Source organism: Fundulus heteroclitus, chromosome 10, assembly GCF_011125445.2.
Source record: "Fundulus heteroclitus isolate FHET01 chromosome 10, MU-UCD_Fhet_4.1, whole genome shotgun sequence".
Lineage (NCBI taxonomy): Eukaryota > Metazoa > Chordata > Actinopteri > Cyprinodontiformes > Fundulidae > Fundulus > Fundulus heteroclitus.
The window spans coordinates 13517014-13533983 of NC_046370.1; the positions used below are offsets into that span (position 1 = coordinate 13517014).

Consider the following 16970-nt stretch of genomic DNA (forward strand, 5'->3'; position numbering starts at 1 on the left):
GGCTGTAAATCTCAAACTGGATGATGACCTTGAGCAAATATACTATTTTCATTTTATCACCACATTTCTAAATGTTGGAGATCACCTAATTGCTTTTATTTCAAAACAGAAATGTAACTGTTTTAGTAGATTTTAAAATGTTTTTTTTTATAAAAAAAAAAAAATCTAAATGTTAAAAACATGCACTTTGATGTTCAAATGGTGATTACAAGTACATATAATTAGATCAATAGAATTTTATATGCAATATATTGCACTGCAATTATTTTATAGAGATTCATTACACATAGAGTAAAATAGCTTTTATTTCTTGTAATTTGGATCATTATGGCTTACAGGTAAAGAAAATCCAAAATTCAGTGTCTCAGAAAATATCACATTAGAACTGCGATCCCCAACCCTGGTCCTCAAGGTGAACTGCCCTGCATGTTTTAGATGTTTTCATGCTTTGACCCACCTGATTCAGATGATTGCAGTTCAGCAAAAGCCTGTTAATCGGCCGTCAATTGAAAGTAGGTGTCATTAAGCAGGGGAACGTTTAAAAAAACGTGCTGGGCAGTGTGCCTTGTGGACCAGGGTTGGGAAACACTGCATAAGAAGAATAAAAAAAAAAGGATGTTTTAAGCACAAATGTCAGGCTTCTTAAAAGTATGACCAGTTCTATGCACTCAATACTTGGTTGGGCTTCCTCTCGCATGAATCGCTGCAATGTGTCGGGGCATTGAGGCGATCAGCCTGTGGCACTGCATACGTGTAATGGGAGCCCAGATTGCTTTGATAGCTGCTGGTGTCTGTGATCTTCCTCCTGATAAAAAGCCCAGAGATTTTCTATGGCGTTCAGGTCAGGGGAGTTTGCTGGAACAATCAAGAACAAGAACACCATGGTCACGGAACCAGCTTTTGGTACTCTTGGCAGTGTGGGCAGGTGCCAAGTCCTGCTGAAAAATAAAACCAGAATCTCCATACAGCTTGTCTGAAGAGGGAAGCATGCGGTGCTCTAGAATATTCTGGTAGATGATCTGCATTGACTGTGGACTTCAGAAAACACTGGGGACCAATACCAGCTGATCAAACGACAACCCAAACCATCACTGACTGTGGAAATGTCACACTGGACTTCAAGGACCGTGGATTCTGTACCTCTCCACTCTTCCTCCAGACTGTGGAACCTTGATTTCCAAATGAAATGCAGAATTGACTTTCATCTGAAAACAGCAATTTTGACCATTGAGCAACAGTCCAGTTTCTTTTGTCCTTTGCCTAGGTAAGACATTTCTGATGTCTCTGGTTCAAGAGTGGGCTGACATGAAGAATGCGACATTTGTAGCCCGTGTCTAGTATGCGTCTGTGTGTAGTAGCTCTGGAGGCACTGACTCCAGCCTCAGTCCACTCCTTGTAAAGCTCCCCCAAATTTGAATGGATTTCGCTTGACAATTCTCTCAAAGCTGCGGTTCTCCCTGTTGCTGGTGCACCTTTTGCTACCACACTTCTTCCTTCCACTCAATTTCCTGTTAATATGCTTGGATACAGAACTCTGAACAGCCAGCTTCTGTAGCTATGACCTTTTGTGGCTTCACCTCCTTGTTAAGGGTGTTGGTGACTGTGTTCTGGACATCTGTCCAGTCAGCAGTCTTTTCCATGACTGTGTCGCTTACTCACTCAGAGGGAGAGACCATTTTAAGGCTCAGGAAACCTTTGCAGGTGTTTGGAGTTGATTTAGCTGATTAGGGTGTGTCACCATGAGTTTTTGACAATTAACTTTTTCACAGTATTCTAATTTTCTGAGACACTGAATTATGGGTTTTCATTATATGTAAGCCATAATCATCAAAATTACAAGAAACAAAGGCTTGGAATATATCAATCTGTGTAATGATTCTATATGATATATGAGTTTTACTTTCTGAGATTATTTTGATGTATCTGCATTTTGTGAGGATTTCATTTTCAAAACCACCACAAAGAATCTGCAGCAAGTTAATATTATAGTTTGATTTCATGCAAAACATGACAAGATCTTATCAATATTTTAGGGGAAACTACGAATCCTGCTTTTCTACAAATGCACTCACTAAAAAAAAAATAAACGCAACACTTTTGGTTTTGCTCCCATTTTTTTTATGAGACGAACTCAAAGATCTAAAACTTTTATCACCATTTCCCTCAAATATTGTTCACAAACCAGTCTAAAACTGTGATAGTGAACACTTCTCCTTTGCTGAGATAATCCATCCCACCTCACAGGTGTGCCATATCAAGATGCTGATTTGACACATGATTAGTGCACAGGTGTGCCTTAGACTGCCCACAATTAAAGGCCACTCTGAAAGGTGCGGTTTTATCACGCAGCACAATGCCACATATGTTGCATGATTTGAGCGTGAAATTGCCATGCTGACAGCAGGAATGTCAATCAGAGCTGTTGCTCGTATATTAAATGTTTGTTTCTCAGGTGGTACAGAAAACCTAAAAAAAAATAAAAATAAAAACAAAAAACAATTTACATTGCAGAACTGATAGCAGACAGGATTTTGTTTGTCTCATGAATCATGACTTTTTTAATATTCTCTTGTATCTTAAATATTGCCTATTAATGCTAAAGAGATTTGGACTTAAGTTGAATCAAGAAGCTTAAAGTGTCACAAAGTGTTGCAGATTTCATTTATTTCATGAGGAATCAGTTAACGTGTAAGCAAGTGCTTCCAAAATTTCCCCCAGATGAAGATTTATAGTGCGTGTCTTTTTTGTTAGACCTATAAACTTACAAACTCTAACACTGGAGAATCCCAATGTCGCCATGCTCTTATTCTCTGTTTAAACTCCAAATAAGTGCACAGAAACGAATGAAAAAATGCTGGCTGTAATAATGCTGCAGTGTTGGATTTCTGTTTGTACTTTTAAATGTGATTTGAAATAAAAACAATGCTTTTCGTTCTCCATTTTATGCTTTATCTAGATGCTGAAATTGTCCATTCATGGACAGATGATACACGATTAACAAGCAGATAATTCCTGCAAACTAAAAGCCAGGGTGGTTGTTTATTGGTGCCTTTCCTCAACGACCCATTTTCTGATCCAACACCCACACTGGCAGGATTAGAGGGACATACAATCCTCCAAATTAAACCACACAATGCGTCCCACTGTGCAGCCGAATGATGCTGAGACACGATGGCGTAGCTCTCATATAGCCCTAAATATCTCCACTTGAAAATAGACCAAGCCGTTAAATGACTAACATATCCACTTTATGTATATTACCATAAAATGTGATGCACAGCTGAAACCCATGTATTATGATGCTTCAATAACTTTAGACAACAATGTTCACACAGTAGTTCAAAGTATCAGTTTCCCGGCCTATATCAGTTTTACAACTTTTTCCTTTCAGCTTTGTTCAGCTTTCCACACAAGTATATTCATTGTTATGTTATAAATTTAGAAACATCTAAAAGAAAGGGGGGGGGGGGGCCAACAACAAAAATGTGAAAGAAAATAAGCAAGTACCATCATGTTACATCTGGAATAGCCAACTTGGGCACCAGTGCAAAGTACGCACAGGCCACACCTGGGGAATTTGCTGATAGATCACGCTCCATATTTAATTTCAGTTCATAAATTGAAGATTTATATGAGAATTTAATCAGTGAGGAGAAGGAAGTCTGGAGAAAAGTTGTTTCAAAGCAGTAGCTTGGTAACCAAACACACTGGGACCCTCTGGAGGGATTTAAAAGCTCTCTGTTAGGCGTGGTAAAGGCTCCAACGTTCTCAGGCGTGCTGTGCACATACTGTGAGCCATATGGACTCCGCGTGCACTGTCCGTTTTAGACTTCATAGTCGAGGGTACCAATTTCCTACATTTCTTGTGACAAATTCCTACATTTCCCACACTTTCTGCCAGTGAGGCGAAGAAGGAGAATGGATAGTAGCAAGTTTGATGAGCTAGTCAAGCTAGCGCCCTTTCCTTTCCACCATGCACCCACCACACACCTGCACTGGGCAGCAGAGGGTGGTTGTCGTGCCGTGCATCCTCGCGAATTCGTGCTCAGAGCCACTCGACATATCAGCTCAGTGTCACACAAAACAGCTCAATGTGAGGACTTCTTCCCGCCGAGCAGTTTAGCGTATGACATCGCATACGTGTAAGCGGTCGTAAAAATGTGTCTTTGCGTGGACGTGTCCACTTTGAGTCTGCCTTGAGTGTGCGCCGAGGACCTCGAACTCGAGCACACCAGTTTTCTCATAACAAGTCCTCATCTAACATGTGAGGGAGTGACTACTACACAAATGTACAGCATGGAAACATTCTGGAAATATTTCATGCCACTAACAGCTATACTAGTCTGACTAAAGGCAGTTTTTGCTCAGTTTGGCTTAAAGTTATTCCCTCAACCTAATGCTGTATATGTAGGGGATGGAAGGACAGTTAAAAACACAAATCACTGCTGCACTCAGATGTTTTCTCCTTCATTTGGCTCAGAAACAGAAGGGGGGGGGATTGCTTTTGCAGCTATGTTCCGGGTTTAAACACAAGGGGAAACATATGGAGAGAACAGTTCATTTTCATGCAGATATCAGCAGATGTTTGTTTTTTTTTAGTAACTGAAGGCTCCTACTATTAAGACCTGCTGTAAAAGAAAGCATTTTATCACCTCATAAACTTTATGCTCAAAAACAATAACCGTATTCAGCTAGCAGTTTTAAATGGCTTTAGACCCCTACTTTATTTGTTCCTCGAAGGGCAATGCGTTTGCAGCAATTAATGGTAGTAGCAACCATCACACAAACAATACAGACAATAGACAAGACAAAAGGATAAGAAACAACTTATAAAAGTTATGAGATTAATATAATGCAAACATTTGTAGAAGATATAAGACTGGAGCCAAGACTTTAAGATTAAGCTGAAGTTGAAGTTAAAGTGCAGCAATTTGATAGCGACCTTAAATCAGGACCTGCAAATCTACAGTTTGTTTAAAAAGCCAGTGACTGTAAGGACAAAATAGTTTTTCAGTCCGTTGGTTCGACACCTTGGTAGGGCCTAGCTCCTACCTGAAGAGAGAGGCTTAAACTGTGTATAAATTGTGTAGAATTCATCCCTTGGTTTTGGGTTGTACTTTCTTTTAAAACAGTCCGGTTGTTTCGTAATTATTGGGCAAAAGGTATTTCCAACAGAGGGATATCAATGTTTCCTTCATGGATACTTTTTGTAGGAAGTGGGCCAACTCCGTCCCTATTTTAATAAACTGCCTCTCATCTTTTCAACATGTCATTAGAAAGGTCATTTTTATCAAGAAAACAGTCTATCGAGTGTAACAGACTTCAAGATTATGTGAATAAAAACATTACTTCATGATCCAGATATGGAAGGGCATTCCTGTTTTAGAGGGTGAGATTTTGTGTGAGAAAATTTAGTACTCTTAAATCACGATGTGCCTCTTTGACATTTTTGTTAGTTTTATTCACGTTTCATGTTTTCAAGATTTTAAAATTATTACAACACCAGAATCAAATGCAAAATATAAAATAGTTCCCTTTGAGAGTTTTTGAAGTTTTCTACCATATTACTACTTTTGAAATAGTAAAGTACACGTTTCAGGCAACAACTTGTTTTGTTTTTGTCTCTTTAGGACACCCCCCCCCCCCATGTTTTTTGCACCACACACGTGTGAAAACACCGGTCACAGGAAAAGGCAATGAAAGCTCAATATTGAGTGCCACCTTTGCCCCCAGGGGAGCATCCTTATTTCCGGATTCCTTTTATCCAAATCCTAGGGAGTTATTACAGAAATAATGGCCTGACCTTCAGGGCACGTCTAGATTCATATTTGCAGCTAGCATCTTGGTCCTGCTCCAGGAAAGGTCTGTCATTGATGTTTGCCATTGCTCCTTCCGTCTCTAGCTGTTAAGAAAAAAATCCAATAAGCGTTTCGTAACCTTGAAGAAAATGTGCAAATTAAGACTGCGTTTGCTGATAAAGCTGTTTCCCTTTGGATTGCAGTGCAGTCCCTGATGGCCTCCTGGAACCAAACCATGATCAACACCACGAGCCAGTGGAGCGGTGAGTCGGACACGTTGCCCCCCCCACCCCCCCCACCCCCCTCTGATGTGTTAAACCGATTCCCCACGAAGTCACTACAAAGCAGAGTTGCTGTGGAATACCACACAGGGGAGACGAGTCAGACACAAACCGAGATTATTAAAACTAACATCAAAGACGAGAGCAGCGCTGGAAATAGACCAGGCACTGGAGACGGCGTTCTCAGCGCAGCGAAACAAAGCACAGGAGTAATCATTAAAATCTGTGCATGCACAAGCAGCAAATTCAACCGCACAGTTTATTTCCAACACGACTGCTTGCATTGTCAGAGCTTCACGATGTCTATTTGTAGTCGGATATGAATGCACAACCTCAGCTGACTTTTTTTTCTTCTTCTTCTTCTTTTTTTTCTCTCCCCCTCATCGTTCAGGCTCGGGAATTTACTGCGAGACCTCCCTCGATGTCATCGGCACCTGCTGGCCCAGGAGCGGCGCCGGTCAGATGGTGTCCCGGCCCTGCCCCGAAAAGTATGAAGGCGTCAGATACAACACCACCAGTAAGTCCCAGCTTTCATGTCGTCCCAGTAAAAAGCAGGTGCTGCAGAAGACATCCAAGACGTGCAGTGCTGTGAAAAAGTTTTCTACGCCCTTACAGATTTCTGCTGGTTTTGCTTTTTGTTGCACTTAGATGTTTCAGATAATCAACCCGGTTTTAATATCAGACAAATATGAAATGATTTAATACAAACTGGAGTTTTCAAATGATGATTTTATTTACTAAGGGAAATAGGCCATCCAAATCAACTCGGGCCAGTGTGAAAAAAGTAATTGCCCCATAAACCTCATAATTGATAGCTTGGCAGTAAATACTGCCGTCAAATGTCTGTGATTACTGGCACTGATTTATTCACGTCTCCGTTGCCCACTCTTCTTTTTTCTTGTTCTAATTCAGACATTTTGGAGGGTTACCAAGCATGGACATCCTGCTTAAGATCATGCCACAGCATCTAAATTGAATTTAAAGTCCAGACTTTGATTAGACCACTCTAAAACCACGAGTTAGAGATAGACTTGCGGGTGTCTTGGATCATTGCCCTTCTTTGTAACCCAAGTGTGCCTGAGCTTAAGGTGACAATATGGCACACTTAGATTCTCCTTCAGGATTTTTCTGGTACAAATTCATGGTTCTATCAATTATGGCAGTCGTCCAGGTGCTAAAGCAGAAAAACAGCCCCAGACTACAACACTACCACCACCATATTTTACTGTATGCACAATGTCCTTTTTCTTAACGGAAGGTTCACTAGTTTATTCTGTATGTGGATAACGACTCTCACTGGAGTCCCAAAGACCAAGAAAAAGGTTTGTAACATTTAGGGACTGATAGCTGTCTATAGTTATCTTTACATGTGCAAAATTCCTTGATCGGATTGGAATGTATTTGGATTGAATATGTGGGCGTCGTTTATATGGGCACAGAATCTATTAATCCAATCAGGACGTACGTTTTCATGCACCAGGCTTTATTTGGAGTAAAAGCACTTTGACATGTGCAGAGTCTGCAAATTTCCCTAAAAAAACACTGAGGTGGTTCCACAGGGGCACTGAATATTTTTGTACAATGTCCTTTTCAGTTTATTATTTGTAAAAAAAATAAAATAAAGAAATATAGAAATCATGTATAATTTTCTTTCTACTTCACATTTGTAAACCGCTTTATGTTAGTCTTTAACATTCATTTCCAATTAATGTATTTTATTGGAAATTAATGTTGGTTTGTGGTTGTGATGCGACTATGTGAAAAAGTTCAATAGGTGTGAATACTTTTGCAAGCCACTGTATATACTTTTTGTTTTTACTGAAGTTATCTTTCTCTGATATTAAAAAGCTTTTGTTTATCTGAAAATGTGGGGGGAAAAAAACACCAATACAGAAACAAATCTGTTCGGTGGGTTAGTTTCATGGCCCTGTACGCCAGCCTCTCTCACACCCAGTTCATCTCTCTACTTTCACCCCTCTGGGCGAATCCTGTTTGTGTTTGCAGAAAATTACCATGGGCATACAAATTAGCAAGAAAACATGCACAATTTTAAAAAGATGAAGGAAAAGGGCCACGGATGCATTGAATATTAGAGCAGAACAGGAAGTGCCCAGGGAAGATCAAATCGGCGTGACTGGAAGACTCAAAAAAAAAACAAGCTGTGAAGAAAAATAAAAATCCGTCATGCCTGACCGGTGAAGAGAGGAAAAGACTGTGTCATAAAATCAAAGCTGAATTACTGATGTCTGAAACACTTAAGCCTGATGAGTCTCTGAGGTCTCTTCTGTTGTTTTTGTTTGTTGTTGTGTCAAAGAAAGAAAATCAAGTTAGAAGTTAAAAATCTAATTATTCCTCTACTATTTATAGTCAGGGTTGCTCTGAAGAAATTACACCGTGGGCGGTGTATTTTGTTATTGTGTTTTAATATGGCAAAAGATTTAAGGTAGCAGCAGAATTTGGAGTAAAAGATGAATTGTTTTTCTTTTTTTCTTCTTTTTTTCATTGTTCACAGTAAGATTTATACAAACCAATTTAACATTCAAGTGCCGAATAGTCCAATTTACATTTATTTTTAGAGCCTCTGGGGCTGAACTTTTTTTGAACTTGCTTTCTAACTGAAGCTACCATGCTGTATCAACTTTGCAAATTTCATTTAAGCCTCTGTGAAGGGGAAATCTCATCCCCAAATTAATAATTCACATATACATTTACCAGCTGTGATGAGCTGTTTTTTCTCGCCTCGCCTCTCTGTGTATGTGTGTCATCATGACAAATGGTGCTCCTCAATGGGATGTACCTGCTTCTGTAAAACAGAAACCGCTGCACACCCCAGTTTTTCCAGCTTTTTATACACGTACAACGCTGAGTAAATGTCTGTAACCCCTTACAGTTTTCCTATGGTTTTTTTGCACACCTAAATTATTCAAATAATGAAATACATTTCAAAAAAGATAACCGGAATGAATCCAAAATGCTGTTTTCAAATTATGATTTTCTTTATTAAGGGAAAAACACATGCAAACCTAACTGACCTTGTGTGGAAAAAGTAATTGCTCCCCCTAAACCTGACAACTGGTCATTGTTCCAGTACGGCAAACACTTGTAATAACTGACAGCAGTCGTCACTGGGGAGGACTTTCAGTCCACTCTTCTTTGTTCAATTGTTTTAAATCAAAATCAACAGCCTCTTCAGATTTAATGCAGGAATTTGACTAGGCAATCTCAAAACCATAATTCACAAAACGGACTTGCTGGTGTGCTTCAGATCATTGTCCTTGTGCACAACCCAAGTGTGCTTGATCTAAAGGTCACTAAATGACGGTCAAACATTTTGCTTCAGGATTTCTTGCTTGAGAGCAGAATTTATGGTTCCATCAATTGGGGCAAGTCGTCCAGTTCTTGAAGCTACATAGCAGCACCAGACAATCACAATACCACTACAGTATTTGGCTGCCATAAAGCAACCTTAAAGCCACTGGATATGTTGCCATAAGCAGATTGGGCACAAAAGAAGCCAAAATAGTACTCAACAAACAGTAGCATTTCTTTAACACAACACTATTACTTAAGTAAAACAAACAAAAAATACTCAATTAAGAGTAAAAATACTATTTGTTTTTGAGGCAGTTCAAGTACTGACTAAGTTTGAGCATAGTACCTGGCTTAATTTGTGAAAAAAATATGGTCAGACAGAAAAAACTTTTATGAAGGTGTTAATATATGATATTTCACCACCTTGTGGTGCTTGAACGCTGTCTGTAGACCAAAACAAGATGTGTGACAAGCCGCACCTCTCTCTACCTTGCTCCAGCTGCAACCCAGCCCCTCCTTCTGCACATATTTGTAAAACAGAATCGCCTGTCGGAACGAACATTTCTAATGAAAAAGTAAGTAACTCATAACTTTATAATGCTGTTAGCAAGAGAACATTTTAATCTGCAGGGGGTGCTCTCCGCCATGTTGCTCCAATGCTCCGCTGCTCTGACAGTGGTATTTTAGGGCAGGGAGTGGCAGCTGTTCACATGCACGTACACGGATGTGCGGCCGGCTCGCCTTTGTAAACAAGAGACTGGAGAACAAGACAGAGAAATGGTGTGTGACCGTGTCATACCGTTGTCTATCTAAAAAGATACCTTTTGTTCTTCACATCAGTATTTTTTTTAATTCTATCCAAAATAATAAATTTCTCTTATTGCTCCTTTTAAGGAATACAGTAAAAATAAATATCATTACAAAATCATTCTGGCTTCTCAATTGCACTTTAGCAGGTAGGTTTGGTCCATTTTTCGTTAAAACATGTTTGTTCTTCATACAGAGACGTAACGAGATGTCGGCAGCTGAGTAGCCAGAAGTTGCACTCAAAGTAAGAGTATTGTTACAACAGAAATATTACTTAAATCGTAAAAAGTATGGTGCACTAAGAAGTATTCCAAATGTTATATAGTTGGTCGGTTGGTTATACTTCATCATGGTTATACATGTCTACGCATTAATTCAGATATTAAAAATTTATTGGAAATTAAGAAAACATCTTACAAATATAACTGTGTTATTGGATAATATCGGTATTTAATCAGATGTAATTATGATTAATTAATTTCTAACTCTCTAACTAACAAGATCCCTTTATTATTTGTCTCACACCACTAATATATGTGCATATATTTACCCAGCGACAACAAGTAATCAAAGACAACATCAGACTTCTGGAGGTCAGTGCTCTTCCGTGTGTCTTGACTATTTTATTTTATTTATTTAGTTTGTCTTTTCCATGATATAATGACAAATAACTGCTGCCTAGAGGTTGGAACAGCCACTGGTGCTCAGTGGGAATATGCAGGCAATATTGCAGTCTTTTAGTTTAGGTTGGCTCCCACCACTTTTCTGAAGGACATGTTGGTCCTATATCTGATAAGTGATTCACACTCCTCTCTTTTCACTGTGATGGTAAACAGAAGTGACTTTTCTGATCCTTTCTTTCTTTGAAAACTACAGCCAGCTGTGGTGTAAAACAAAGCTGTGAGGGTGCAAGGGGGGAAAGAAAACAGAGAAGTTGAGTCACAGGTGGATAAACAATGGCTTTATGGTAACTATGCAGCTCTGGAGTTGCAAAAGGCTGCAGAGTTTGCTCAACCCAGAAAGACGAAATATTTTCACAATATGGTATAAAAAAAACTAAAGAATATTGAGTATAATCTCATACTACAATAACAAAATTGTTTGACGTATCAGGAAATAAATAAAAAGTTATTCAAGTCTGTCCTACAGCTAGATTTTGTAAAAAGAAAACCATGATGTGTTGCATTATGCTCCTGCTTGTTTCAGAAAATCTGATCTCCGAAAGTGAAATGTGGGTCAAGCAGCAGCTAAGTGCAGCTGGTCAAGCACGTTTGATTTACTGATCATCGGGACAGATGAGCAACTCCATAAAAGCAGAAGATAGTTCTGCGTGAAAGAGAAAATGCAGCCTCTTTAATGCACCACTGTAGATCACCCTCAAGCTATTTTTGAATAACTCTACTTTAAGCTGTTGTTCATATAGATGCAGTTTTTTTTCCTGGAAAAAAAAAAGATCTGTGTATTTCCGGTTGATTGAGTGTTGCTACGTCTGTGGGGTATTAGTTTGTTTTATTTGAACTTTCAAGTCACGGTTTCTTTGTTACAAGTCAGAGAAATGGACTGAAATGTCAGCCAAAGTGTTAATTACTAGAGATACGTTGTCAACTCAGCTGGTGACCAGAATCATCAGATTTTTAGTTTGGCCGGAATGTCAAGCAATTGGTTATTTTTAATCTCAGAAATTCTACCTATTAGTGTTCAGTGGAGGGGCATCGTTCAAGGATCGGGTTAAACCGACGGGGCTTTTTTACCAGTCTGTCCATCTGAGCCTGGAAAAAAAAAGTCTATCCCAATCAATCGTTTCTTGTTTTTGGTTCTTCAGTGGCTGAGAGGAGAGCTTTTCTGCTCAAACTCCTAAGGGTCTGTGCCTCTTTGTGATCTTCTGGGAACTTCTGGCAAGTGACCCCTTATTTTCATCTACTGTGATACTAAATCTCGGTCTCAACCCAAACACTCATCCCTTCATATATCCAAGTCTGTCGAGCAGAACTCCTTCGCTTCCTCAGAGTAACCCAGGCCAGCTTAACAGGCTATACGGCCTGAGGCTCCTCTTGCTTCCTGTCTAGTGAAGTCGGAATAACAATTTAGCCTAATCTGCTAAAAGAGAACTGAATGCTTTTTCATCAAGTCAGATATATATATATATATATATATATATATATATATATATATATATATATATATATATATATATATATATATATATATATATTTGTAGTTTTATAGTTATCAGAGGAAGTACTTCGTTTTTAATTTATTAGTCATACATTTATGAGTTTATGGCTTTCCAATCAGTGGATATGTTTAGATGTAATTACTTTAGACTAATAAATGATTCGAATTTTTAATTCTGTGGCTCATGGTGACTCCTGAGGTGACACGTAGATTTTGTCTGATGTGAAAATAAGGAGTAGCTCTTAGAAACAAAAAAAGGAAATCCTTGGTATATTTAGATGGGTGATCAGAATAAATTCAGTAGGAAGGAAAAGAAAATCTTCAGTATTGAGCTTTTAATCTGCTTCATCCCTAAAAGTGCTTTACAATAACTTGTTCCCCCTAATTTAAAGTTTAATAAATGTTGCTTAATGCCTGTTTCTGTGGCTTCAAATAAATGTGGGCTTGTGGAGAGCAGAAAAGAGTGAACTTTAAGAATGTAAACTATTAGAGGATCGTGCGCTGAACAGAAAAAAAAATCATTAAAAAAGCATATGAACTGAGGATATTGACTTACAATGGGTTATATTTCATCTATATTACCAGTTTAGTGAGACAGGGCTTTTTATTGAGCACTAATTCACTCGTTTTGTTTTCAGTGAAGAGTTTTAAAATCTCGCCGCATTTATAATCAAGTTTCTGAGGCATACTTTAGAAATGTGCCCAGTGTCTCTGGTTCACATAAAGCTTATTAAATGTTGGAAGGGTTTTTTTTTTTTTTTTTTTTTTTTTTCAGATGAAAGTTTGAATAAGTAGCCCACCTCTTTGGGGATTCATTCAAACAACTGCTTTAGAAGTAAGTGGAGAACAAAGTACGAAAAATATGTTGGCTTTAGGCAAAATCAAAACCTGTTTTATATTTTGAAAATTGTTAAAGAGTCAATAACAGCTGTGTTATTGTTTCTGCTTTATTGTTTTTTTTTTTCCTTTTCTATTTCTTTGCACCAGTGACAGGAGGAAATATTATTATAAGATGAAAAACTGCAATACACAGGACATCTGCATTTAGTTATTCTCATCCTCTGCTCATAAATCTGTCTGCATTTAACTGGTAAGTTATGAGGTCGCTTACTTTTACGTCCTGGTGTTCCTGTTCGGCTTCTGGTAGTCAAAGTTTTATCGTGGTAAAAAAAAGTAGAGCCAGAGGCAACATTTCCTACTTCAACAATATTCTGTTACCTTTCTCCAGGTCTTCAACAGAGGCCTTAAAACTTTCAGTGTTAAGAGTCTGCTGTCCATATTTGATGTGCAGTGTCAAATATTTTAACTCTTTACAAAGGCTGGAAAGGAAGGTTCAAATGACAAATGTTTGTTACCATTTACGTTTCCAAGTAAGGAGCTTTTAATACTACAACGTAATATTCTCTAAGTCTAAGGAATGCAGCTGTGTTTTTTTTTCCCTTTGTTGCAGTAAAGAAATATTTTTAAGAGTTATAATGAAGAAGAAATAATGAAATAAAGTGAAAAAAGGTTTTCAGCAGCTGAAATAAATATAGTGACAAATAAAACAGGACATTTGTGTCAGGAGACGGGTGGTGTTAGGATTTAAAAGCTATAAATCCCGTTAAAGGTAAAAAAGAAATGGAAGGTGCTTTATTACTTTTTAATTTTTTTACTTATTCAAAATGCACTGCACAAATCTTAACAAAACTCCTAGAGGTCCTGGTTCCTGGATCAGTGAAAAAGTACTACTTCCTGGGGTAAATTTCCAATCTGATAATTAGTTTTTATCCGATAAAATGCAGAAAACTTCCCTGGAGCCTGGAAATGTTTTACTTTAGAGCAAACACTATTTTAATTTGATAGAACACAAAAGGAAGAAGGTTTTGTCTGGTTGCTCTTGATTTTTGTTTTAGTTTTTTAACTTTTAACTTTTTTTAACTTTTATCAGTTCTCCTTTGGCTGCATTTCTGATTCTTGTGAAAACTCCTTTTTTAATGTATTTTAAACATTTAATGAATTGTTTCTCTTTGCCATAAGACTAAAGTTATTTCCCTTACTGCAACAACGGGGAACACGCTGCATTCCTTAGAGAAGAATGCGTTGCAGCGTCAAAAGCTCCTTACTTGGAAACATAAATGTTAAGGAGCATTTCTCAGTGTAACCTTTTTCTTTTCTTTTTTTTTCAGCGTTTGTAAATGATTAACGTCTTTGACACTACACATCAGAGAGGGAGTTTGGCCATGAAGAGTTATAAACAGAAATGCAACTGGTCATGTGAGAATAGATAGTTATGCAACTTAATGCAAACATAATCAACAGTTCATATAAACCCTTCCAAACCATACATCTCCAAATACTTCAACTAAAAAAAAATGTGTAAAGCACACTTGTAACACTGAAGGTTTCGAGGCTTCTGTTGAAGACCTTGAGAAACTCAAGAGACTGTTGTATCTGGCTCTGGCTTTTTTCGAAAGAGCATTTACACACTGAAACTATGATCCAAAGCTGCATTTATAAAGCAGATTCATGGTATCATGGCATGTGTTTGCAGGGCTAATGTAATTATCCAGATTATCGTATTGCCACATCCAGATTTGTGCGGAGAGTTTTAGTTTCTACAGTGTTCCAGTGAATTGCTTTGCCTGTTCCAATTTTCTTTTTTTTTTTTAAAAAGAACCCGCAACCGGCTGTCTGTTTGCATGTAGTCAACACCAAATGAACTAAATGAGAGCAAACGTTTCTTTGTATTTTTAAATTCTGAACTCCTGAATGCTTAGGAGCCTCTCCAGAGAGAAAGTGAGCCGGGCTGTAAGTCTGTCGCAGCTCATCAGTAATTTGACTCTGTGAGGTTTGTTGCACATTCAGGATCAAAGTAAATTCCACTGACGCATGGCCTAAAAGCCCAGAAAGATGCCCTATGATTGACTTTAGAATTAAAGGTCAATTATTGGACATGTTGTTTTTTTTTTTTGTTTTTTTTGCCTGAAAGCTATCCAGTACACTTGATTGGGGCCTCTGTGGTTCACATAATTAAACTTGTGGTAGCACAAATAAATCAAAGAGAAAATAAATGAAGGATCTCTGCAGCAACTTAAGTGTTTGATTCCATCATCAGTAATGTAATATTTTGTCAGGGCAGGTTAAAAAAAAAAAAAGAGTTTGATGAAACATCTTTTTTTTTTCTTCTCAAAGTGTTGCTGAATTCAGAGATAAAAGAAACTCCGTCCTGAAAACCATTGAGTTCACTCAGTGACGTGAGAATGCATCATTTTCGCTCAAGGTCTCTTGCTCTTACGCTTGTGCTAACAGTTGGGATCTTTTAACATCATTAACGCTTAACAAAAGGTTGCAAAACCTCTCCGTGACATTGATTTTACTCAGAAAACACTCAAGTGCATGAAGTTCAAATAGGAACAACAGATGAAAGTCAGGGTTTTCAGCGGCAGAGTCATGCAGAAGATTTTCATTTAAACACTAGAAGAGCTAATCAGAGGCTTGTCAGTCGCCATTTACTAAGATGTGAGTGTGCCATTACTAAAATAGTGTGGTAAACAACGTTAGCGTTGATGGATTTTGTTGTGCTGCGTAATTACAAAAATCAGATCACGCTTCGGTTTGATGGCACCATAGCAGATAATTTCATATTGATTTGAGGGTATCAGTATCAGGAAATTAACTGTGTCCTGTTGCGCCATTTGGTTGACGAGGAAAAAGCTTGAATGAGGAAAAAGGAGAAGAAACTGGGTTCTTCTTTCTGGAAGGCCTTATTTAGTCATGTTGCACGGTTGAGCCCAAAATTATTCACACGGCAGGCAGATTTAGATGTAAACTGTTTAACTTAACCAGCTGGTTTCTTCAGCCTGGGAATTATGCTGTCAATAAAATGAATCCTCTCTGCGCATCTTCTACTAAAGACTGGCTGAATCAGGTGCTGTTCAGCACAAGGACACCAAAATTGCAATTACAAAAAGAGGCTGGAGTGCACCGATCAGTGCAAACTTCATGGACATGATGTGCCTGTGCAATTTCTGTTATCCAGGTCGTTGCAACCACCAGCAGGCTTAAATCGGAGGCAATCGGACTTTTGCTCAGTTCTTTCTGAAAACTTTTTGGCATCTATCCAGGAGTCTTTGTCATTTCTGGTGGCTTGCATTTAAGAAACATGTAGTTGGAGCACTGCTGTTTTTTAAGCACATGAGGCCAATCCTCCTAGACCTAGACGTATTCTAAGTCAGATGCATATCAACAGCCTACTCGTTACTCAACTGGGTCGTTAGAGTCTATTGCTTGGTGTGAGTGGAGTACTTGGTTACCTGAATCATGATGAGACTGCTTATGTAATTTCTTGGGAATGCCTCTAACAACCCAAGAGAGTGACGGGTCATTGCTTAAATCGGTTGCTTCCGATTTAAGCCCGTTTGCGGTTCAGTGTTTTGACATGATCTTTGTCTGATCATAGTCACAAGTGAACAAAGCAAGTCATTAAAGAAGCAATAAGTAAGAAGCTGTACTTACTGCAAAATTAACCAAAATCATACACCATCAATAATGTCTTAATCAAGTTTTGTTCCTTTCAAAATTAGAAGTAGAGAGCAGAACTACTTTGGTGCAGTGT

The 16970-nt window shown here is 38.3% G+C and overlaps 1 protein-coding gene across 1 annotated transcript in view; it reads left to right on the plus strand.

Annotated features, from left to right (window-relative positions):
• LOC105926480 (corticotropin-releasing factor receptor 1) overlaps nucleotides 1-16970 on the plus strand; it is a gene marked incomplete in the record, with an annotated part of 170726 nt that overhangs the window by 16685 nt on the left and 137071 nt on the right. Inside the window, 2 exon segments of the mRNA XM_036142068.1 lie at nucleotides 6002-6061; nucleotides 6471-6596. Coding sequence (XP_035997961.1) covers nucleotides 6002-6061; nucleotides 6471-6596 — 186 coding nt within the window.